Genomic DNA, 26,216 nt, shown 5'->3' with positions numbered 1-26,216 from the left:
TAGCTGATCAGCATTCCTTATTAGGGTTTCCAGCAGAGTTTTTCTCTCTTGAAGTGACTACAAAGAAGCACGCACAACAGGCACCTAGGTGTATTTACAAGGAAACCTTTGGGATACTCAAAGTCAAATCAAGCAGGGAAAGCACAGGGGCAAACATTTGAGGAGTGACTGAAAAATGTGTACTGCGCTTGATCCCACAGATAACATCAGGATGACTTTGAATGACCAAATCAGGATGACTTTGAAACCATAATCTATAAGGCCTATGGGCTATTAACAGAAAGCTTCAGTACTCTTGGGTTTTTTGTCATATGAGAATTAACCATGTTGTCTGTGGATACCAAGTATGTTTGAAGCCAGTCATGTCACTAATTGGCTGTAGACACAGCTGAAATTAGGCCCTATGAGCCTAATCATCCAGGGAGATAGGTGCACACACTTTCCACTAAACTCAATATGAGTTGCGTGCACACATCTCCTAGGATAAGGATTGATGTCAACAGCATAGTCCCTTATACCAAATTAGGCTCCAACTTAAACCCACAAAGGATGTGCAAGTGGAAGTCTAGGAATTTATATACCCCGGGGATTGGAAATGGTGTAAATGTAATCTGGGGGTGGTCTATTGAACCTTACATATTCTTACCCGATTCAGTTAGGTGCTTTTCTTGCTACATTCTTCTCTTATGGGCTCTCACTGAGTTACACCAGATTAAACACACGTGCAAACAGTGGGCCAAACTCAGTGGTGAGATGTAAGGTGTATGGGAAAGGGCAAACTGCATAGTGGTAAGGTGGATGTGAGGTCAGTTGAGTTATTCCAGATTTACACTGATGCAACTGACAACATAATTTGGCCCTAATTAAGGAAACGTAAGGGAGTCTATACTGGTATAGTCTGCCCATTAGGGTAGCTGGGGGGAATTAAATGTATACCAATTCAGAATTCATCTAATCTTACCTATGAGTTTGATTCCCTGGATCTCTTTCAGTCTGTCTGTGTTTTAGCTTCAAAAGAAGTGGACTCCAACTTATTCACAAGAAAAATAGTAGCTGGAGACAAAGTAGTAAATTTGAGCTATGGGCTTGATTCTGCTCTCACCCTTGTATCAATCTGCAGTAACTCCATTGAAGTCAAAGCAGTGGCAATAAACTGGTGTAATTGGACAATCAGGCCCTATTCCTCCGTTAGATTTGCCAACTATCAGGAATCTGACATATTAAATAATATCCAAATATGCACAGGCAACCCTAACTTTAGATACAGTAAATTAATGCATTTTAACTTCTTTATGGAAGCAACAAGAAGTGGAAATTATCGATGCTGTAGCCCCACAACCTGTCTCCAGATGTGGGGGGTGATATCACCTCCCCAACCTACCACCACTGCACCTGCACAACAGCCAATTAATTGGACTTTTTAATAGTGAAATTGATTTCAGCTTTATAATATAATACATTACAAAAAGAAAATGTTCTCTTTCAGCTTGTCTAGCAATTGTTTTCAAAGCACAGTGCATTTTTTCCCCAAATTATTGTAACAGGATCATGAACACCATTAAAATGTATGTGCCAATTACATAGAACTTCAATCCCCTGCTGTATGTTAAGAATGCACACAACAGTTTATTTATCATAAACAATACAGTTTACTATATATAATAAAGAAATAAGAATAAAGAAAGGACACTGACTTCCCAAAAAGCCCTAAGAGGAGCATTTGCTTTTTGCATGTATTTATTCCATTACAGCATAGGTTGGAGTACATAAAAAGCTTTACAGTGATTTTTGCCTATATATTTAAAATTGAACTGTTAATAAATACATCAATTACAAATGTAATTCACCTGAATTGTGCACAGTGTCTGAAGCATTTGCATTAGTTAGTCTGTGATAAATGACAGTATCAACGTGTTCATTTTATAGTTTCACAAATTTCTCTAGAGTTTATTCACCACTAACATTAATGATTAAGGGCAGAGCATGAGGTTGCTGCAAATAAACTAATTCACTGAAAAATACTGTGTTTGTTTGAAATATGCTCCAGTTATGGACAAAATATAAATAGGAAAATGTGTTTACTAAAATATTTTAAGAAGACTGGCCATATAATCCACACTGGCTAAAATACTACTTTTGGCTCCCCCATTACCCTCCCCCCTCCATTATTTTGTTTGCTTTGGCAATATATGTTGTAGTTAAAAATAAATAAAGAGAGCAGGAGACAAATTCACATTTTCTCCTACCTGCTGGATAAATGCTGGTAACTTGTGAAGCTAAGAGCACCTCTAAATACAAAATAGAACATTAATTCGTAATTCGGGTAAATTTACTCCAGCTGCTCCTACTATAATACTTTTTCTTGGTCCAAAATGAATGGTGTGAGATCAGAGGGATTAGACATGTTCTGAGCGCAGAATTTGAACCAAAGTGTTTGTGGGCCAAATTCTGTTCTCAGTCGTACTGGTGTAAAGTAGTGGAATGATTCCATATTTACATTGATTTAACGAAAAGCAGAATGTGGACCTCTAGGTGTACATACTACCCTAGCCTCCTGCCTTTGGGTATTATGCAACAGGATCTGCCGAGTCTTAAATTACAAGGTACTTTTCTTAGAAATTACTTAGGGCTACATTCTGCTATTACACCATACATAAAAGACCTTTCAATCCACTGTGAGTTCAGTGTACAGAACAAAGGCAGAATATTATCCCTTAAAGACTGATTCATTAAATGACTCAATACGGCTACTTTACTGGTACCATTAGGATATAAGTAAGCAGTTTCTCCTCATTCCTTCTGCTTGTATAACTGTATGAAAATCAATGTCATTGAGAAAAACTCAAACTAAGAAGCAGATAACTCACTATAGAATTTCTGGTGTTTGTTCAAGTAACAAATGCTAGGTGTCACTACAGAGACACAAAGTTAATCAACCCAGTGCCAAGTTTAAGCTCTGTGCTTAGAATTTGCAAAGAATCTGTGGAGCAGTCACTGAAATTAATGCTGTAAAGCATGAAAAGCAAGAAGCCACTCATGAACAATACCAAAGGTACTGAGAGCAACCACTTTGATACCTAACCAAACCGCACAGGAGAGGTACAGCTTTCATGTGAGTAATTTATCCTTTTAGCAGTTGAAATTCTATCAGCTCTTTATTTACAAGGGATTTCACTGCACATGGAATTCACATTAGCTACTGCACATTGAATAGGTGTGATTAGCATCATTCCCATATTGTTTAGCAGTTCTTATGTTGAGCAAATAGGCTTATTATCTTGACAATTACACCTTTGAACTGCTTTTAAAGTATAAACAGGAGTTTTATAAACTGTGTTGCAGAAATTAAGGTTCTTTTTCATGTAATTGTTTAGTAGATTTCTGTCTGTTGCTAACTTTGTTTGTATCTTCATTTCATTTGGGACATTCATAACTTAATTTAGTGTTGAAGATATAATGGGAAAAAAATCACAGCCAGCCTGCTTAGGAAACATGGGACACAGAATAGGAAACCAGCTAGAAATGTTTTTATGTTATCAGAAAAACCAATCATCTGGCTATGATTATGCAAATAGGGTATAAGGGAAATTCTATTTGACTGACTGCTACTAATTAAGACCACATTCTGCTCTCACTTTCATGGGGTAAATAGTGACAGCACATTTTGGCCCAATACTATCATTCCTAATCTGAATGAAACAGTGAAAATGTCCTCCTGGTAATTGTAGTACTTTTGATTTAATCTTACTTATTTTTGGTTGGTTTTGTTGTAAAGTTTAATTTCAAATATGTTTTCTAGTTATATTCAGCAACAAATATTTTCATTATGATAAAGGTAAATTTGCTGGATCTTTTTGGAATATTTTCGCAAGTTTAATATCACAGTGATTTCTCAAAACTAATCACGCAGCATTTTCATGAAATATCACCAAATTAAAACACAAAGGAAAAAAAATTACAAACCAGGTTAGCTTCCTCACGAGAACTGTAGTATAAATACTGTACTAAATAAGGTATTCAAATACATAAACAATTGTAAAATTGTGCTATCAGATACAACGGACATTTCAATATGTGCATCTGGATATTATAGTGGGTCAGGCCTGATCCAGCAAATACTTTGCACACTGCTTAACTTTAAGCATGTACAGAAGTATTTGCACTTACAGAACCTTAAGTTTCACCTGTGCTAGAATTATAGGAAAAATAATTCTAACTCACACAACTCATTTTTTGTTCAGCTTCGCAGCTCTTCTTATACTTAGAAGGCAGTAATATAATTAGGAGCAAAATGCAAAATCATATTTGTCCAGCTGAGGAATTAACCAATCTGATAAGTGTAGCAGCAAGTAAAAGATCAATGTCTAACATTTGCATGAATCCACAACTGAAATTCTAACAGCAGTGTTAAATCCCATTCCATCATCTAGTAGCTGGCCAAGCTAAAATATACGTAGCCCAGTCCTGAAGTCCTCGTTCAGGCAACACTTCCAGTGAATTCATTAAGGAGGAGATTATTTGACTAAAGGTTTCTTCATTTTTGCACCACTGATTTCTAAATAGTGTCTAATCAGATCAACTGTGTAAAACATCAAACAAACCATAAAGGTAAATTCTGTGGCTTCTGTCTATCAAAATGATGTCTTACGATAGAAACTGCTGCCTTTCTTTAGAACTAGCAATGAGATATAAGAATTTTACTGTTAGTATCTTGCTAAAAAAAGATATTTTAATAAAACATAAAGATTCTTCTACTGCAGTTCTTTGAAGTGAAGTTGCTATGTCTTTCTAGAATGATGAATACTCATAAACAATTCCTTTCCATAATCAAGTGACAATTCCAGGCTGAATTAACAATAGCAAAAACACTGGGTATTTTAAGAAAATGGTTTCTCATTAATTACTGTAAAGCTAAAAAGATTTGCTGTATCCTTCTGTTGGATGTCTACATATAAAATGTATAAAATAAATGCAAGTATGCTTTTTAATACAGCATGCCTGTCCAGAAGGTCTATACTTTTTTTCTAAGTAATATGTCAAAAAGTATGCTTCGACTTCCTATATATCATTTTTCTCCTCTCTCTATGCTGCTCCATAAACAATTATTCCTCTAAAGATTCAAAATCCAAACATAGGTATATAGCATCAGTATGTAATATAATTGACAAGTGAATCATTAATTACAATACTCATTAACCTGAAATAAATAAATCAATCACTCAATTAAAAGATAGGGAAATGTCAACATTATGCTAGTACAAAGTATAATCAGCCCATATAGCAAACTCTTGTTTTTCTTGTCCTCCTGTGATAGTCTTGTTCTATGTTAGAATAGTCTCTTGCCACAGGCTACTGGACTTAAATGAAATATGTAAACTGTATGCAGTCAGTTTCAAAGAATTCACATTTGGTATAAGTTCATTTTTGTTGATTTGCAGTTAATAAAAGAGCAATGAACTACTAAATGTTTTCCTCCAAACTCAGTGGCATCCACTTTCATCTCAAGCTGTCATGAACTGAATAGTTTTGCTTAATGTTTAGTAGAATTTAAAACCTCTGATTGAAAAAAAAGTAGAGCATTGTCTTTTACATAAATTATCACTTCTTTCTGCCATAGAATGTACGAACACTTCAATTCTACTGCGCTATGGTAAATTGACTTTTCCCCTGTATTCCAAATATGAACATGTGGCAGGCATTTGTGTTGCTTAAAAACTTTAAATCTGGTCTCTGTTAAATCATTCATCGTGGTTGCAAATTCTTGGGGCCACAGTGCCGTATCTTCCTTAAGGAATCTATTGAACTCAAAATGAAAGGCTGCAATTCAGATGATCTCCTTACACTTTTCTAACATATGAACTGTTGAGTTTAGCATCAAAAGCAAATTGAATTCTTTTAAATTATGTAGCCAGCAGCATTCACAACTGATATCCAGAAGAGAGAAGAAAACGAATGGGAGAAGAAGCAGCCCCTCTTGCAATAATGTGTATCTATATACAAGAGCAAGTCTTTTATTAAATGTTCCATTATAAACCTCTGTTTTCGGGGATTTATATACTCCAGGAGGAAAGTTCTTCTCCACATTAGGAACTGGCCCGCATTATCCCAAAGATTATCCCATATTAGCAGCTTTTTGTTTAATTTGCTTGGCTGCTCACCAGCACCAAGGAGTGAATTCTTCCCCGCATGAAGTACAGTAAAGATTAGAGTGGTTATAACTGGCAGTGGCTCTTGACCCAAATTTCAAGAGGAGCACCCCAGCCCTCAAATGCATGCATACCTTCTAAAAATGCCCCTAGTGAGGGGCTGTGGCAGTCTGGCAGACTGCTCAGCTAAGGGCAGATCCAGCTTCCTCTAATCCTGCTGGCTGGAGTAGGCCCCTGGCTGGATGTTTGCCCTGCAGTGGCAGAGAGGACCCAGACCTGACCAAGTAATGGAGCAGCCCTCGCTCCCAGCTGATCTGGCCACCCCCACGCCAGACCCCTCACAGCACTAGGGGGCTCTCCGGCTCCCCAGTTTTGTCCGGCTTCTCTGGCAGGGTGAGCACAAAGGGCAGGAGGATGCCTTTGGCCTCGAAGGGGGCCTTGAGCAGTTCCGCGTCAAAGCTGCCTGGCAGCCCCCCGTCCGCCTCCACCTCGCCTTCCTGGGCCAGGTTGAAACGCATGGTGCCGGCCCGGTTGACGCAGTAGATGGTGCAGCCCAGAGCGGCACAGCGGAAGGGCTGCAGGGGGCCACCGCTGGGCCGCAGGGAGGCGCACTGGCTCCAGCGCTTGGCCACGGTGTTGTAACGGAAGACTTCGACCCCGCCGGCCTGGCCCGGCTCGCCACGGCCGCCACTCAGGTCGAAGCGGTAGATGAAGCTCTTGAAGGCCACCATGTCGGCAGAGCGGCGGCGGCTGCTGTTGTAGGGGCACTCCTGCCACTCGTCTCGCCGGGGGTCATACTTGAGCAGGCGGTAGAAGAGAGAGCCGCCCGACACGTAGATCTCCCCGTTGCAGGTGGTGGCTTCGTGCGCCACGGCGAAGGCGCCCTTGGGCAGCGGGGCCACCGGGCTCCAGCGGTCGGCCCGCGGGTCGTACCGCTCCACTGTGAAGAGGCACTCGCCTCCCACGGCGTACAGGTAGCCGTCCAGGGCCAGCAGCTTGAGCTGCGAACGGGGCTGGCTCAGCGGCCGCACCTGGCTCCAGGTGTCGGTGAGCGGGTTGTAGCAGAAGACCTTGTCGGAGAGACGGGCCCGCTGCTCGCCCGGCACCGCCGCAATGCCCCCGGCCAGGAAGAGGTAGTTGTAGAGGACGCACATGGCGCAGCCCTTGGCGTTGGCCTCGTCGGGCAGGCGAGTCAGCACCCTCCACTCTTTGGCCGCCTCCTGGTAGCAGTGGATCAGGTAGCTGCTCTCCTCCAGCGACACCACCGACGAGGGGCTCTGCGGCCGGCTGCTCTCCCGGCTCTGCGGCCGGCTGCCCGCGCTCAGCCTCTCGAAGGCGTCGCTGACCTCGGCCACCAGCAGGCACCGCTTGCCGGCCTCCAGGCGGCGCTGCAGGATGAGGTCCCGCTCGGCGCCGCTCAGGCGGCCGTAGACGGCGGGCTCCCGCAGCACCTGCAGGTAGTGGTCGCTCATGAAGCGGTAGGCGGCCTCCCGCAGCTCCGCCAGCCGCTGCTTCTTGGCCAGGCAGAGCAGCTGGTAGCAGTTGTCGAGGCGCAGCTGCGCCCGCATGGCCTCGGCCGCGCAGTGCAGGGCGCAGGGCATCTGCAGCACGCGGGCGCCGCTCACCACCTCGGCCAGGTTGTCGTGGCGCACCTCGCCCATGCGGGCCGTGTAGACGTAGTCGATGAGCAGGCGCAGCGCCCCGTAGCTCACCCCCTTCACCCGCAGGATGTCCCGGGACGAGCGCGCACGGAAATAGTCGCTCTTGGCCGCCAGCACCGATTTGTGGGCTCGGATCCGCCGGCCGGACACTTCGATCACCAGGTCGGGCTCCTCCGAGAGCGGCTGCGGCGGGCTGCTGGGCTGCGCTCCAGCCTGGGGACAGTAAGTGCCAGGCGGCGGCTGGGAGATGTCGCCTCCTCTCGGCTCCGCCTCCCCCTCCTCCTCGGACGCCGCGTTGTTAATCTCCCACTGGCTCTCCACCACTCGGCTGGACGAGGAGGCTGCTCCGGGGTCCTGCTGCGGGGCTTTGTCCGCTCCGGGCGAGCTGAAGCACAAGGAGGAGCTGAAACCGCAGGGGGCTTGCAAAGGGAGCGCGGCGCTTGTCCCACCCCCGCTCTCCTTCTCCTCCGCTGCCGCCGCTGCGCTTCCTTCCAGGGAGCCGGGCTGCTGCTGGCTGCCGCTGCTAGCCTCCGCTTCCCCCAGAGCTCTTCCCGATGGCCCTAGCGGCTGCTGCTCCGCTTCTCCGCAGAGCCTTTTTGGACAGGGCTTTGCTTCACTGATAGTCCCATCACCCGGATAAAGGACACAGGACAGGACTGAGCTCTCCATGGCTCTGGATCTGGCTGATCTCCCAGCTCAGCAGCACAGTCCGCCGTCCCTTCGCCTTCCTCTTCTGCCCCCCCCCCCCCTTCTTCCTTTTTTTTTACTTTGTTGTGGTTTAAGGTTGAACGTTACTGTGGGTTTTTCTTGCTCAACTCTCCTTCTTGGCACATGGTCAATTTCTGCGTTGTTTGCAACACCCTGCACTCCTCTCACATGCTGACAGCAGAAAGGGGTGTGGCAGCAGCCATCGCTACAGCCACTCGCTTCTGAACTTTTGAACTCCACTAACCAACATTGTGTAGATATCTGTGCTTGCTACAGCTGGATTGCTTGATTAGTCAGCAATGCCTTGGATGGCATTGACAGATCAATGTACATTTAATAAAGTATAGCACTTCCTGTACACTGGGGGAGTTTGATTTTTTTTTCTTCTTCTTTTTTTCTGACACAATTTAATTTTCCATCAGCCTGTTTCAAATTTTTTCAGAGTAAGTGACATATGTTCATTAACAAGCCAAAAATCAGTTTTGATTTACCTAAATGTTCATATCAGCCTGCATATTAGTTCTGCATCTCCCAAGATCACTTACACACGCCAGTTTGACTCATTGCACTGTTTTATTTCAGCTCAAAGATGAGCTAAAGATTTTCGTTGGACTTTCTGTTCTGAAATTTGCACCAAAAAGTTCAACTAAACATGCTGATATGTGATTATATTTTGCAATTCTTGTCCAACCACCTGAAGTTGTTGTGCTGGGTGGCATCCTTCTGTGTTGTTTGTTCAACAGACTGTGCTGAGGAAATGTAATCCTTTAAGATTAGAGTCTTAAATACAGTTATGTCCATAGTTTATTCACCTTAAGCAACTATTTTAATGGAAGAAGCTAATGGCCGTTCTCAAGAGTTTTATAACCAGTCAAGGTTTCCTTGGAAAGAGGCTCCTTGAGCTTCAAGAAGGTTTCTTCAGTTCACTGTTTCTTACAGGATCATATGCATTTCTCATTCCTATTTAAAAAAAAAAATGTAAAAAGTTGGTCAGTTTAAAACAAAACCATTTTCAGTTTGTGGTGGTTATTAGAGTTTATTTCAGGGAAGTTTTGTACCAGTCTAATTGAGTTTCCTTTAATGGTAAATACTGAATCTTGAAATTTGATTATGAAATTGACTAAAATGATGTCAATGCAAACCACAATTGTTACAAAATACATACTAGAGAACTGCTTGATACATTTATGAAAACAAAACAAAAAAAGTAAACTGACAATTGTGTCACTGACTAATGTGGGTTGCTGTGTAGTCCCCCTATGTGGATATAATGCATGAAGTGTTACAGTCTCTGGCCCATCTTGGGAAGGATTAGGCCTCTTGCTAGTAAGAATAAGAAGTGGGTAGGTTCACAGTATATAGGTCAGTACATGAAGTTTTTACTAGGAAACTGGAGGTCTGTGGGCCATGGTTGAAAGTTTTTTAAACTACAGTACAACAACCAAGGAGATTTTTTATTAATCTTTCTGATGTATAAATGTACAATTTTAAAACAGCTTAACTGAGACTTGTTTAAAAAGGATTTTCTTAGGTTTTGTTTAAATTCCGATTACTGATCATTATCGTATTGTCAATACGTTGTCTGTGTTTAATTTCATATTATATGGAGCTGTTGTACAGATTCCATAGTTTGTAACTAACTGTTCATTATAATTCCAGCTTGACAACTTTCTACTTTCTTCATACACACTCATTTCTCCTCAAAATGTTCCACATGGTTTCCTGCCAGTAGAGATTATTTATTTATGTATTTAGTAAAATTTGAAGTCACTCGAAAAGGCATTTTGGAAACATGAGTTTGGAAACTATTTTAATGTTAGAAAAGTCTAACTTACTTTGACTTTTTCTTTAAAATGTCATAACTCAAACACCACTTTGCCTAAAAACTCCAAATGTGAAGCTGCAGCTGGCAAACCCAGGAGGGCATGGATAATTCTTGTCTACATAACTAGTCTCATTTATTTTAATGAGACTATTTGTGTGAATAAAGACTATCTTGTTTATAAGAGCTTAAAGGACTGGGCTTTCATTTTATTCTGTCCTCATCAAGGATTTGTATTGCCTTCGAAGGCTTCTCAGAAGGAATATTGAAATTATTTGCTATGAATATTTGAATCTCTCACAACTCCACAAGGCTTTAACATAACTTGTACATTTTGATAGAATTAACAGATTTCAGAATCTCTGTATTACTAGCATGGATATTTTGAAGTCTGGAGCTGAACTGGCCAGGCTCATGGACTTTATGAACATAGTCTGCAGATTTCTTAAAGTCCAGAGTTGAACCAGGTAGACTGGACTTTATTGCCTTCTGAAGCTCATCTAAGTAATTCATCTTCTCTGTAGTTTAATTAAAGAAGAGGAGAAACACAGTGGGCCTGCTTCTGCTGATCCCTAAGTCCCTAGGAATTGGAGAGAAGCAGATCTTTTCTTTTCCCTCTTTTCTCAACAACACACTAGATGCTCCCCTTCATTTCCCTAAAAAGTGGCAAATCCATTATATGTCTTTGTAACCAGGAGTGCACTCCCAGATTTGCTCTGCTCCTCTTCATCCATTGAGAAATCTGGGGAGCAGCAACAGACCTCAGTGGACCTCAGCTGCTGCTGTTTCTCCTCAGGTTTTCCCACACTGGAGAAGTGACATTGCTGAATAATGTAAGACACATTTACACATTTGTAATTCATCATGGGTAGGGCATTTGATAACATACTTCTATATATACTTCAATCTTCACAGTATTAAGTTCACTAGGTAATTGTTTTGCATTCTAACCCATCCTAACATAGCCATGATGCTAAATAAAGTTTCTGTTCCAGGCCTTCCAGAAAGTCTTGAACATCAGCTTCATTCAAAAGCAGTTTCTGTAATTGACATCCCAAAAATGGCAAAAGGCCATACAGTGATTATGCTGTTAAAAAGACTCTGGAAAGCAAAGTCTTGAATGTAAGAAGGTTTTGATATTTTTTATGCTAACAACATAACTGTCAATGGAGTACAATGAGCAAACTAAATAAATGAGTGGAGCATTTTACCCTGAATATACATTGTAAATACTGCCCCTTTATAAGTTCCTGCAGGACTCTGGGACGTGAGCCCTTGTCTTGACACAATCCCAGGTGCACTATGGCTTGGGCAAGTACTGTAGGCTCTTGAGTTGCCAAGGCTGCAATGGCCTTAACACCTTGCTAGGTCCCAGTACACACTCTACCAATTGCCTTCAATGCCACAATCTACTTAGGACCTCAGGCACCCTGCCTTTGTGATCCACTCCTCCTGTCTTCCCATCCTCTAGACCTACAGCTGCCCTTAGCAGGATGGAAAGAGCAGTCAAAGATTGACCCTTAGCAGATTCCTCATGCTATTACTGTTTAGTAGATTCATCACAACAGACTCCTTCAGACAGATTTACAGTCACAGGTCTACTATCTGATGTTGCAAGTAAAGAAAGAGAGGGGAAGTTAAAGGAAGAACTAAAAGAATTAACATTGACTTTGATGCAAGATAATGGGTTGAATTTGAGAAGTGACCATATAACAGCTACAAGCATCTATATATTGAAAAATGTGTTCCTGCTTAAATACTACTAATTCGACATCCAAAAAGAAAACCACCAAATATTGTGTCCAAGTTGCTGAAGATGCCATCCATAGAAAATTTTGACAAAGAGACAATTATGCCACTTGGTGAGATAATTAAAATGAAAAAGATGAGTTTTTGCAGGTACCGTAACCTTAAACCTTTCAAATATTCACACATATTTACCTGGGATGTTCAGCTCACTCTTGAAACCTTGTTAAAAAAGAGGTAGCACCTACCACAGTCCTAGCAAACATTGTGGGAGTTTAAAACAAAACAAAACAAAATCTTTAGCCAACAACCTGAGAAAGGTTTGATGCCCCAGCTTCCCAATGACACTCGGTGGAACTTTCAGGAAAATTGTGTCTCTAGATGCATTTTATCAAAACCACATCAGTATAATTAAATTTGTACTGAGCATTGAAGAGAACTTTTATCAACCATAGCATACATTTTATATAACAAAGGACACACTAAACTAAAAATATAACTAACAGAGATTTTGGAGGGATTTGACAGATTAGACAGATGACTGCTGTTGCAATGGAAATCTGGTCTAATTAACAACAAAATTGGAATCACACAAGGGAAAAACTGAAAAACAATTCAGAGAAGCTATAGAACCTTTCCCTTACTTAGCCAGCATCACTGGTCTCAAAATCATAGGTCAAGCATAAAACAGGAAGAAGTTCAAAAGTAGCTGATGGAATGTAAAACTGTATTCCATCCTTCTCTTCTACCATTTAGATTTGAATTCCAGAGTTTCATGTCAAATCAGAATTGATGAAGGAGGGTTTCTCGTTGCAACGAGCTCAGCAAGAATTATGGAAATAATAGAAGACAATTTAATTCATAATCTTGTCAACTTTTAAAAGTTCATCTTGGCTTCGATCAAATGTGCTTTGAGCACATTTGGATTAGATTGGTCAAAGCTTTCAAATGGGATAGGTTCTGGAAAAGGACGAAAGTTATTTAAAGGATTTGGTATCTGTGGACTCTTTGAGTAGTAGTAGGCCTAGCTGACAAGTAGGCTGGGGCCTCTAATATAGAAATTATATTAAATGTACTCAAACCAGTATTTATTATCTTGGGTTTGGCCTAGGCTAAGATAATGACAACATGTTAATTGACACTAGAACTGTTAACAACCATGAGCTATATCTAGATACTTTGGCAGTGACACACTTGAAACATCCTAGATGTGTACTATTTGTCTAGCAAACTGAGATACATTGATTAAAGAAACACTTAGACCACAAGAGGCAGTTTTTTGATAGAGGAAGAGGTATTGTTAGAACTAAGAGAGAGATATTATAACAACATATTATAGGTAATATTTCTTTGCACTGAACCCACATAGCTATTCTTTCAGAGCATCCAACTAGATGCATGTTTCCAATTATCTTTTCCTTTATTTTCTCTATTTTTTGTGCTGTATGAATAAACTTTGATTCAGATTATCTCCTACATCAAGATCCACTCTATGTGGGGACATATGGGGGTGGGGCTTATCAGCCACAGAGCTTGTTACGGTTTTCTGATTCAAAGCCGAATCTGCTTCAGCCCATACCCCAGAGTTAATTAGGGTGGCCTCTGGGCTTCTTAAATTGCTCTATTTTACATTGGCTGGCTGTGGTCCGCAATGGACTAGACAGAGAATTGGCAGAGTGTATATGCTGTCTACTCCGCCCCAACATGTCTTTAATGCCAGGGTGGGAACAGTGAGTGGTTAGCATGACAGCTGGCAATGCCAGCTTTATACCAGCTGAATGCTGTCCTATGTTGGGGGAATTCTCAGTTGGTTTGAGCCAGATTCCGGTCACCTGAGCAATCCAAAGTGTCCTGAACAGGAGGAGAGAATCTGTCTCTTGTATTTATTTAAGAAAATTAGAATTAAGGAGACTGTTAAATTGGGGGTAGCCAATATAGGGACTCTTCGGAGAGAAGAACCTGACTCTAATCTAAAAGCAGGTGAGTCAGGAGCAGAGTGACTGCTTGAAAGACTGGTTTAGGGCAAAGAGGTTTGCAGATCCCCTTCCCCAAAGCTGTTCTGCAGGAAAGCTAATGAAAGCCACTGTGGCCATAGGGAGAGCCAAAGGGTGCTAGGCCATTGTAGAACTGTCCAGCCTGAGTATGCTAACTACATCAGTTGGGCTTGTAAGTTCCATGCCCTGCATCTCATGAAACCAACAAGCTCTGCAGATATGCTCCATATTACTCCTAACTTCTACTAGTCCTCTCAGAGAAAGAATATTTGCAAACCTCTCAGTTTTAGCTTCCAGGAGTTCAACTCTAGCCTCTAATCTATAACTCCTGAATTCTCCATTCAGACATATTAAAAATAGTCCTGTGCATTAGTGCTTATTGAGAGCTAATGAATAAAACAAACTTGACATTTTCTGTGCAAATCTCTTCAAGTTCAGTGGACATAAACGTTAGGAGTTGCAAAGAAAGAAAGAAAGAAAGAAAGAAAGAAAGAAAGACTATTGTTTGTAAGTTCCATATCCTAAAAATTGTTTGTCTGATTTACCTCAAACTTCTAAAAAAAACAATTTCTCCTCTAGTGACAGACCACATGAGAAATTTCAGGAAGACAAGAGCTTTTTTCTGAAAATTAGAGGTGCTCAAAATTGGGCTTATAATGGAAATTCACTGCCTTGCCCTTACTACGATGTGTTTCATGCAGTTCAGAATGTTGTATCCTCTCTCAAGTTGCTTATAAAGCTTCTTCATGACCTCTCCCAGAATTATAATATTTTCAGAGCTCTTAATAGAAATGTGTTCTTTCATCTAATAACTCAATTTTTTTCCATACAGCCTCAATAAAAAAATAAACTTTCACTAAAAATTCTCTTCAGACTAGAAACCACACATGAGCAATTTCATATGGATTTCATTCTACCTCTGCATCTGACGAAGTGAGCTGAGTCTCACGAAAGCTTGTGCCTACAAAAATTAAATTTGTTAGTCTTTAAAGTGTCACAGAACTCTCATTTTTGCTGTATACAGACTAACACGGCTACCCCTCTGGAACTGTTCATACGGATAGGAGCGCTTCTTCGGAAATTCAAGAGGAAAGAGGGGTTGTGGCAAAAACTGGTCTTATAATACAAATATTGTAAAAAACCTTAACTATGGAATCACTAATACGGCTGCATTATGAAAGAAAAAAGTATTACCTAGTCATAATGGCCATAGAAAATACAGGCTTTCCTAAATACTAAATGTTAATAGGGATGAAAATTCTTACAAGAAGGATATTTTATTTAGTACCTTTCGAAATAAACTTCAAAAAGTACATAAGAAGGAGCAACATCTCTTAAGAGCTCTCACACCTTAAGGGAAATAATACACCTACGCAAGTGAAAAGCTAACAATTTTACATGCAAATTCTGTCTTCTTATAATTTAAAAGAAAGAATGTCTAACACAAAGAACATATGCAGAAACAGGATTTTCTAAAAGACTACATCACATGATAGGAAAACCCTGGAGCTGCTGTTTTTGTCACAAAAGTAATACAGAGCAGGGTATGAAGGCAGAGCAATAGGACACTGAATCTGTTAAAGAGCCTTTTATCTGAAATCACTGCAAGCTCCAGGAGTGACTGTCTTGCAGTTCTAGATATACCATAATGGTCACACATAGATACATTTAAGTCTGGTCACTATTACTTTTTAACCATGTCTGCACATGGTTACCAGAAATAACATTAGATGATAGAAAAGCTGGATGCACTATAGTGAAGAGCTGGAGGCATTATATCCACTATTAGGGATCATAGTGGATAAGCAACTCAAAATGAGCACCCAGTGCAATGCTGTGGCAAAAAGGGATAAATATGAGCCATGGATGTATAAACAGGAAAATAGTGAGTAGGGGTATGGAGATGATTTTACCTCTGCATAAAGCACTGGAGAGACCAATAATGGGCTACAGCATTCAGTTCTGGTGTCTGCATTTTAAAAAAAGGAACTGAAAAATTGGGGAGGGTGCAGAAAAGAGCCACAAAAATTATTTGAGATGCTGGAGAACAAAATCTTTCCTTTTAGCTTAGGTTCCAGCTCTTAAGGCGGGGAAGAACTGGATTTTGTAGATTTTCTTGAGGAATATCTTTTAATTTTTTAGCAACTGCCAAGATTGTCTCTTTGTTATGCATGTCTGTGACAGTAAATATCATCGTTCTTCCCGTGCTTTGTCAGAGTTCTTAGATTCTGCTCACCTTTTTAATCTGTACTCTTTCTATAGATGTGTAACCGTAACTACAGAGCCACTATCATTTCCTCTAGATCACTGGCTCATCTGCTATATGAGGGCAAAAGGAGCTTACTTTTTGAAGAATGCAATAAGGTTGGTTGCTCCTACATTCCTAGTAAATACAACCAATCCCGGCTCTTACTTGATTTTCTGAATCTCTATTAATTTTCTTTTCTGAAGGCTGCAAGAAATCTGCTGATTTGCTCAATTGCTTTTTCACACACTTTAGTGAAAAATTCTGCTGCTGCTATATTGTGGTCTTAATTTTATCAATGTGGTTCTCTTAGACCTTGTCTATGCTGTAAAATTTTACCGTCTGAACACAGTTGCAACCAACTGTTTAGTGGACAGTGTTGACCAGGACTTTATGTGCTCAACTTCATGTCCGCTAACTGTGATTTAAACTCCAAAGTTGAATGTTCTGTCACAGTTAGCTGATATGTACACTGAACACAGGCTGTTCTGACCTACATAGATTCATAGATTTTAAGATTAGATGGGACCATTAGCTCATCTAGTCTGATAGCACAGGCCATTAAATTTTACCATTATGTCAGGATTGAGCAGAATAACTTGTGTCTGACTACATCATACCTTCCAAAAAAGGACCAGTCTTGATTTGAAGACATCAAGAGACGGAGAAGTCACCACTTCCCTTGATAATTTGCTCCCTCACTGTTAAAACTTTGTTCCTAGTTTCTCATTTGAATTTATTTTGGCTTCAGCTTCCAGCCATTGGTTCTTGTTAGACCCAGATTAAAGAACTCCTTAATGGCCCAGTATTTTTTCCCCATGGAGGTACTAATACAAGGTAATCAAGTCACCCCTCAGTCTTCTTTCTGATAAACTAAACAGATTGAGCTCTTTAAGTCGATTTCTGTAAAACATTTTCCTAATACAAAATCTTTTGAAGGGTATAGTGAAGCAGCAATACTCTTCCCAGCCAAGCTCTGGAACTCAGAAAAATAACTTTTTTTTTTAATGGGACACTGATTGGCTCAGTGGTTTCTGGGCAAACAAAATAAAGAGATGCCAAACCAGGACAGAAACCACAGAGACCTAGGAACTTGTATCTCTCCCCTTCTCTGAGATCATGGGTTCCTTCTATCCAATTTTTACATAAATATTTTTCAAGCACAAGGTTTCCAAGCTATTTCAGCTGCAATTGAAATAGTCTGTGGGTTCTAATTGGGTTTACATAATAATTCCAGATTTCTCCAGATAGTTCTCCTCCAAAGATTTTAGCTCTGCAGAAAGTTGTACTGATTTAGATGGACACATGAAAAACAAAGGTGTTCATTAAATAAGGTTTGGGGCAAAGCTGAAGGGTAGGTTACAGAGGGTGAGGAGTGAAAGTGTTTTTTTAATTCTTTGATTTAATGACTGTATTAACGTTACCTGTTTGTTTATTTTCTGCTGGGTGATTTTTATTAAGTGGTTATAAGTCTAATTCTTAGGGTGCCTATGTAACCCATGTCTGCTTGGAGTGGTGCTCTGTCCCTCTCCTGTAGCACCTAGCCCAGCTACAGCTTAATGAGCCTGCTATAGCCTTGGGTAGGAGAGACATGAGGTTTTAGTTCAGGAAGTAAAGGCTCATACACTATAAACTTGAGAGGTCCCAGCTTCAATTCTGCCCACTGAAAACCAGGGTCTGTCAGCATTACACCTAGATCTTTTATATGGGGATTGTTTATTGTTGTTTAAATCTAAATGAATAAATACGAATAAAATAGTGCTCAGCATTACTTTTGCATACAGAGGGGAGAATTAGCGGAGCTGTGGCCCTTTGCACTGGTGAAGGAGCCACAAAGAGGACATAAGGCCTTCTCAAAGGAGCTCATTACAGGCGTCCCAGACCAGCTATGCCAGCAATGTGTTGCTTCACCCCACCTCCACAGGAAGCCCTACTGCAGGACGAACTCTGAGGTGGGCCGTAGGTAAATTGGTGAGTAGTTGGGACATTTATAGGGGCCATTGCAAAATGAGTGCAAATTAAGCTGTCCTAACTGCACTGGGTGCCTAACTGGCCCACCAAAGCGAACTGCCTTCAATCCTTGTGTTAGCCTTAGTGCTAGTTCAGAGGTGAATCTGGGCCTAAGGGACCAACCCATACTTGGAAAATTACTGAGTGAAGAAAAAACTTATTACTAACAGAACCCCAGAGTTCACTTGTCATCCTGGCCTTCAAAACTTCCAAAAATCTGTATTTTAATATCTCGATACAGGAAAATATCCTATGCATGGGAAGACACAGAGTCTTTTGGCATGTAGTGCATTTTGCACTACTGTTAGCCTCAGATCTAGGCTTATGTCTTTGTTCAGTGCTTAGCACAATAATGTTCCGACCCTAATTGGCTCCTATAGGTACTACTGCAATACAAACAATAAGTAACAATAATAAACAATAAAAATAAAGAAATTTACCAATATGATGTGCTACAACCTGTCCATTTTTTCTTGCCTTATGAACATAGGGCATCACTTTGTTTTGTTATAAATGTATTAAGTTGAAAAAATGTAGGAAAAGTGAACATTTTTAAAGACATAAATGGGAACTATTATATATAATTCCTTAATGTACGAACCAAAATCAAACCACTAAGTTGCTTGTCACATGGCACTTCCATTACATTCCCAACAGCCATAAGTGTCTTACTGATCCAGGGGAGGTCTGTTATTTTTGTAATTCTTTAATGTTTGAGACATTATTGAGTCATTTGTTTTGTTTGGACTCTTCTTTCTGCTGACTTTGCAGCACTGCGCTTTTCCAAAATGCTCTTCACTTTCCTTTGCCTTAACCCACAGGTGGTAAAAACAACAACGTGCTAATGTGTATGCAACTTTTAAGAAAAATTAGTGCCAAAGCAGCTTAACCGTTTACTGTTCTTGTCCACTGCACTCCCCAGCTGCAGCGAGTGTGTCCAGAAAGCTTTGGGCCAGATCCAGAACCGCAGTAAATTGGCATCACTCCATGGACATCAGTGAAGCTATGCTGATTTACACCAGCCGAGGATCTAGCCCATCACATCTTGCGCTAGGATGGGAAAAAATCACATTTGTTGACCTCAGAACAGTAACACATGGTGAAGTCACAGGCAGTTTCGTGGCCAAATTCAGTGGTGTCAGAGAAACCTGCAGGCTGTCAGCTCTGCTCTCAAAAGGAGATGGACTGTCTTCAACAGCAACTATGTAAGTGAGATTTAACAAAATATGAACCTACTCCATCTGGCCACACAACTGGAGGAGAGGGAAAAAATGCATCATAACCATTGTATTGAAATCTGTGTTGTTTACAGTACAGCAAAAGTTTACGACATACTAAAAAGACAGTTGTAGGTTAGCTGAGGTGGAAAACAGAGTCTTCCATTAAAATGCTAATAGTTACAGGGTCTGATCCTGTGATCACTTGGGTCCAGACCCTCAAAGCATTCGGCACCTAGAGTTAGATGGAGAAATACCTTTGAGGAGCAGGGCCTTGATGAGTATCATTCCCATTGACTTTAATGGGAATTCCACATGCTGATAGGGATGTTTAAGAAAAAGGTATTTTGTCTATATCACCCCTTATTTTTCTTTAAAAATGACTTTAGTCCCTGTTCAGATTATGATTTACTGCTACTTATTTAACTGCTTGCCTGACTAAAAAATAGACAAAAAAAACCCAACCCCGTTTTCATGCAAGGGGCCAGACTGACAGTACTGAAGACTCATGGATACGTAGATCTGAAGGTCAGAAGAGACCACTGTGATCTTCTAATCTGATTCCTACATGACACAGGCCACAGAATGTCACTCACTAATTCCTATACCAAGGCTGTAACTTCTGGGTGAACTAACTGAAAAAGTTTTCTCTTTATCTAGTGGTGTACAGACCATCCCTTTGGTTCCCTAACATGAATGAGCATACTGTCAAATCCAGTACAGGGATTACCAAAGGCAGCATTGTCTAGTAACTAGAGCACTGGACAGTGGCTCAGGAAACATGGGCTCTATTCCTGGCTCTGTCCTGCCTAGTGACCTCAGGCTTCCCCTCTTTCTGCCTCAGTTTCCTCAGCTGTATAAATGCAGATAATGACCCTCATCTCCATTGTAAAGCACTTTGACATCTACTGATAAAAAGCGCTGTGTAAGAGCTAGTTGTCGTTACTAAGATTTATCATCTCGGGGATCTTGTATTCCATATATTTGCAAGGGAACTAATGTGAATCAGATCTACCCTGGAATTGTCCTTGGTTTGGACCCAATCACACATCAAACATATACTGTGGGTACATAGCAGTCACTCCCCTTTCCCAGTCTATCACTTTCTTAAAGCAGAGTAAGTTATGGCTTTCAGACTATCCCTATTGAGAGGTAGTCTGATTTTGGTAGAACATCCCAAATGACTCATGTACCTAGTGAGTTTCCATAACACTCTAGTGGAGAATTCTATCCAGCTGTGGGACTAAAGTGGGAATATTCTGGTAGTTTTGGAGCAAATTGTGACTTTGAGTGATTGAGAGCTATTGTTGAAAATAGTTATATTGCTTCATGCTCTCTTCCTGCCAAAGAGTTAGTCCTCAGTTTTTAGTATCCTCCACATTAATAATACCGATCACAAAAAGAGGAATAGTTTAGCTCCAATGGTTAACCCTTGTTGTTCCATTGTGTTTTCTGGAAGGGGGGACAGTGGGAGGAAGGCAACCCTCCAGGTAATTCATTGAGCAACTTTATTTCAGATCTTTGCTAGAACTGCTTCTCTGAGAAGGCTGATATTCTGAAATGGTTCAAGAAGTTCAGGTTCCAGAAGTTTTACCTATTACAGCAAAATCATAGATCCAAATGCAAAGTCTAGCAGTCAGCTACAGGATGTGGATTTGAGATACTCCCTGGAGGACTTGGTGACCAGAAACCAATGAACAGATTAAACTCATCCGTAAATACAGAGATTTGGATTTGTAAAATAATATTGATAATGTTCTTTGTTGCTAATCACCATGTGTGAGTCAACATAACAATAGAAATTGCTTGTACAAAGTATGTGTGCATGTATGAGGGGAAGTTGCAGTATGTGGCATGTTTCTTTGTGAAAGGCTTGACAGATGCTGTGCCTTTGACTAAAACTACTAGCTTGTGGAATGTCATACCCAAAAAGCAAACATGTGACTGGCCTTTCATTTCTCTCAAAGGCAAAATTTGTAACTACTGCAGTTTTTTTGCAGTTTGTGCAGTATTGGTTATGTGTTTTGTACTGATTGGCTATATATATATATAGCCAAAGTTACAGACTTAATCATGATCATTTGGAATATACAATGTATAAAATTATGTGTATGTTATCAGTTATTTGGACAACACTTTTCTACAATAATTGTTTGCTTATTACCATATTATGTGGGCCCCATCCTGTAGTCCTTACAAAGGCAAAACTATCTGTAGTATCCAAAGAGCGTTCCTGAGTAAGGACTGCAGAATCATCCATTATGTCTACAAAAAAGTACAAAGGCTCCAATCCTGCAAAGATAAACACATGCATAACTTTGCACATATGCGTAGTCCCATTAATTTTAATAGGATTGAACTCCTCACACAAATAAAGGTACACATTTGCTTAAGTCTTTGTAGGATTAGGGCATAAAAAGTCTATTTTGAATTGGTCAGTCAAAATGGGACACCTGGTAGATACAAAAATGTTTACCTGTAGACATATAGTTTTCTGTACATGTTAAATAAAGACCAGGGAACACAACTACGCCAACAGTGAAACTTTGCCTCTTGCCATTGTCTCTTTAAATTAAGCAGGAGAGCCAAATTCTGCTATCCGATATGCACATGTCCATTGGAGTTGTGCAAGGGCAGAAGTTGCCTTATATGTAGAGATTTTTTTCACTTGACGGTATTAAAGACATTTTCCTAACTTTTTCATGCACCTTAAAGTGAAGGAAAATGGCATTTACATGTCTAATGTTGGCCTCTTCCCCACAACTGTTGCTCTGCTTGTGCCAAAGCTAAATGTGGATCTTGTCATTATATTGTTTGCAAGTCATTTTTGAACTGGCATTTTGATTTTCTGTTTCCAAATATCAGATCTCAGAAAAATTGCACCATGGACTGTGAAAATAATTATTTTTCAAACAAGAGAACTAGGGATGTTTGTTCTCTGACAAAAACAAATTATGATAAAAATTGATAAAGGAGCCCTAAAAACGAGTGTTGATGGTACTATTAAAAAAACAGACATAGGAACTGTGATGTTCCACTATGGCTACTGAGACTAAATAAAATGAAAAATGAGCTTCATTTGTTTAAATAAAAATTTCCATGAATGTAGGTATATAAATGAAATGTCTATTCCTTGAAAAGAAATAGCTTTCTTGACTACATTGCTACAGAATCTCCATATGCATAAATGGTATGACAGCATGAATCAGTATCTGATTCAATATCATGAGGAAAAAAATAGCTTGATGGTGGTCCTCATGAAAAAGATTCTACTGACCTCCAAGGGAATAGGACTTGTCCCAATCTTGGCCTCTAATCCCAATTCTTAGGAGCCAGCTACCCTAGGCCACATCTACACTAGAGAGCTTACAGTGGCATAGCTGTACCGATGCAGCTTGAGTAGCCGCTTTATGCTGACAACAGAGAGCTCTCCTGTCGGCACAATAAAACTACCTCCACAAGCGAAGGTAGCTATGTCAGCGGGAGAAGCTCTCTCGCCAACATAGCACTATCCTCGCCAGCACTACTCCTCTGGAACGTAATTTATGTTGCTCATGGGGTGTGTTTTTTCAGACCTCTGAACAGCATAAGTTAGACCAACAAAAGTAGTAGTGTAGACATGACCCTAATTCCCTACTGCAAAAGACAAGTCTGGGAGTTTTAATGCATAACTTTGACACTAAAAATCATGGATTCAATGAAGACACTGGGCTTATGGCTCATTACAATGATCTATAACCCACTAACCCTTCTTTGTCCTGTGACTGCAAAGGTGTTAACTGCTCTCTTCATCTTGAATGGTCTCTTACAACATATCATACATCATACAACATAATGCTAAACAATCTGTTCCCCCTTGTATTTAGCTGTGATGCTCTGAGTACTTTTCTCAGACCTGAAAAAGAGCTCTGTGTAAGCTCGAAAGCCAATCTCTTTCACCAACAGAAGTTGGCTCAACAAAAGATATTACCTCACCCACCTCCTTTCTTGATTGCAATAGGACCATTTTTAGGATGTTGAAAAATCTGCTGAGCATAGGTTTGGGCTCTCTAATTTAACTGGATCCCATTCTCTGAGGTAAATCTAGGACAGTTCTAAACACTATAATTTTACTTGTTATAGTGATTGTTAATGGCTTCCATTAAATACGCCTGCCAAATACTGGTGACCTAATGTTTATGCAAGTTTTAATCTATCTTCATTAAAAGCTTAAAAGGCTTTGGGTTGTAGAAAAATGGCTATTTTAATTTGGTTTTTGTTGTTTTTATATGGGAAAGTAATGTGAATAATACACTTGCAGAAGAAATGAGTTTGTTAAAGGAACCCATCTTTTCAAAGTGCCACGACCCAGTCCCACCAACCGTACCCTTTCTCTCACATGAGTGTGATCATTGCCTTCAGTGGCACAACTCACAGTTAGATGATTTACCTACATCAGAGAGGGCTTGCAGGAAAGGGGCCCTAAACCCTTGCTCTTATGAGAGCTTCCAATCCTAGGATATCACGCCATTAGTATTGGATGGTTGGGAGCCCCATTGACATGCATTAGGATTTCCTAATTAAAGAGTGAATAAATGCTAACAGAGGGGCACACGGAAGGCAAAGGAAGAGAAACAGAATGGGAAGAATTGTTCTGGCAAGAAGAGGGATAGGCTGGACATCTAAACTATTGAATAAGTATGTCAATAAATAAATGTCAATGAAGATTTTGTAACTCACAGTAAATATTTCACTTATTTCTTTTGGGACATTGTCAATTTGTGAAATAGGAAGAGTTCTTTAGCTTTGTAGACAGATGAGGTAGAGAAAAGGACATATACATTGATCTATGTTATTGCCTTTGCATGTCACTGTGGAAAAGCCCTGTTGAATTAAGTTACAATTATAACTTTTCTATAGTTTTTAAAATGCCTATAGAAGTTAATAAAGTGTATTGCTTTTGTTCCGTTCTATAGGTTTTTAGAGTAATATTTATAAAACCCCTATTACATTCTGTAGGATTCTTCCTCAGGCATTGTTACCTGACATGATGTTAAGTAACATGCGTATGCACACTGAAGGCTTGTACCATGTGATTTTAGTAGGTTGGGCAAGCGTTCAATAAAAAATGAATGGTGGAATCGACTATTATGCTGCTGTTAAACAGCCTGAAACATGACTGTAAAGGTGCTGCGTCATTCAGGTTTCTGGAATAAAAACAAAACACCAGGAATAAAAACAAAAAGGAAAAGCGGGGAAAGGAGGCGGGGGAGCGGATCTTGCCGTGTGAGAGAAGGAGAAGAGACAAGAAAATATGCCTGTCCATATGGGAGCATGCTCAGTGCTGCTGCGGCCGTAGTATACAGGGTAGGCAGTGAACTGGATTAATCAGGATTGACGGAAGAGAAAAGCATGATTAAAAGTGACAGAGTTCCAGATCTCCACTAATAAACACATTGAAAGTGTCGAGTGTTTTTTTTTTTTTAAATAAAAAATTCAGGAACAAATTCACACGGTTGTTTCTTAATTAACCGTTGCATTGTGATGGATTTTTTTTTTAACCCAAAGTCGGGAAGGATCCTGCACGGCGGACATAGAGGACCTGCCTTTAATTCACAGTCGGGAAACAATTTGCTCCTACATGAGATCCTTAGAGCAAGGACATCATTAACACTTCGGGGGAAATTAAGTCATATCCAGCCTCCAGAAATCTGCTGGGGGGGAGAGGGGCCCGGGGAGCTGCCAAACCCAGCCACATGGGAACAGATTTCGTGTCTCATTTCAACCATTACGTTTGACTCGCCAGGAAGGGCCGCTTGGGGGCTACACACCTGAACGGGCCGGATGCCTTTACACGGTGGGGCTCCGCGACGCAGGGCTAGCCCGCCCGGCGCTTACCTGTGGGCAGCCGGGAGAGCGGCACGTTCGCACCTGGGTGGGCTCTTCGGAAAGGCTGGTTCCGCGTGTCCGGGTCCCCGGCGGGGGGAGGGGGGGGAGTGTGCCTTGCCTTGATTCGGCCCTAGCTGCCGATCTGGTCAGTTTCAGCCCTGAGCGGCGGGACAAGGCAGCTTCCTGAGGCCTTTTGCGAGCCAGGGAGACTCGGTCGCAATCGCACCGCCACCCCTCCTCGCGTTAGCGATCCAGACCAGGCAGCGGGCCAGGCGGGTGCCAGGCCGTGGCAGGACGCATCCCTTCGCCCTCCCAGCGATGTCCTGCTCCGGCCACAGCGGCGGGGGAGGGTCAGGGTCGAATTTGCAAATGCCCGGGGGAATCGATACGCCAACCAGCCCCCTCTCGGCTGCGGCTCCTTTGCTCTTCAGCTAGCTGCTGGCCGGGCCGGGATCGGCCCTGTGGCACTGCGGCTGGGTTAGGCTAGGTGCCGCTCGGTCCCTGCTGTGTGTGTGTGTGTGTGTGCGCGCGCGGGGGGGGGATATCCACGCGTTCCGCCCGACTGGGAGCTGCCTGCGCGCGCGGCGCGGCCAGAGTTTGGGGTGGGGGGGGCGTGTGTGCAGCAGGGAGGGAGCGCTTCGGTGTGCGATGCGCGCCCTGCAAATGGCTGCACGGCCACCAGCCGGCACGAGACCAGAGCTCGATCGATCCGTGGGACGGGTGGGTCAGATCAGAGGTTCGGATTAAAAAGGGGCTGGGACCCAGCGCCTCTGTGGGAGCCGCCCGGCCCGCCGCCTTA

At 41.4% G+C, this 26,216-nt stretch overlaps 1 protein-coding gene across 1 annotated transcript; it reads right to left on the bottom strand.

Annotated features, from left to right (window-relative positions):
• Window positions 1–1,708: 1,708 nt before the first annotated feature.
• Window positions 1,709–25,502, bottom strand: KBTBD11 (kelch repeat and BTB domain containing 11). Its single transcript, XM_067558435.1, has 2 exons — window positions 25,427–25,502; window positions 1,709–9,475 (listed from the first exon to the last, which is right to left on the bottom strand). The coding sequence occupies exon 2, from the start codon at window positions 8,474–8,476 to the stop codon at window positions 6,485–6,487; it is 1,992 nt and encodes a 663-aa protein (XP_067414536.1). The 5' UTR covers window positions 8,477–9,475; window positions 25,427–25,502; the 3' UTR covers window positions 1,709–6,484.
• Window positions 25,503–26,216: the final 714 nt, after the last annotated feature.

Source organism: Emydura macquarii, unplaced genomic scaffold, assembly GCF_026122565.2.
Source record: "Emydura macquarii macquarii isolate MOO-44397 ecotype Brisbane River unplaced genomic scaffold, CSIRO-AGI_Emac_v2 contig_2063, whole genome shotgun sequence".
In the NCBI taxonomy this organism is placed as follows: Eukaryota; Metazoa; Chordata; order Testudines; family Chelidae; genus Emydura; species Emydura macquarii.
The sequence above is the reverse complement of the archived record's forward strand: the minus strand, read 5'-3'. Positions and strand labels throughout refer to the sequence as shown.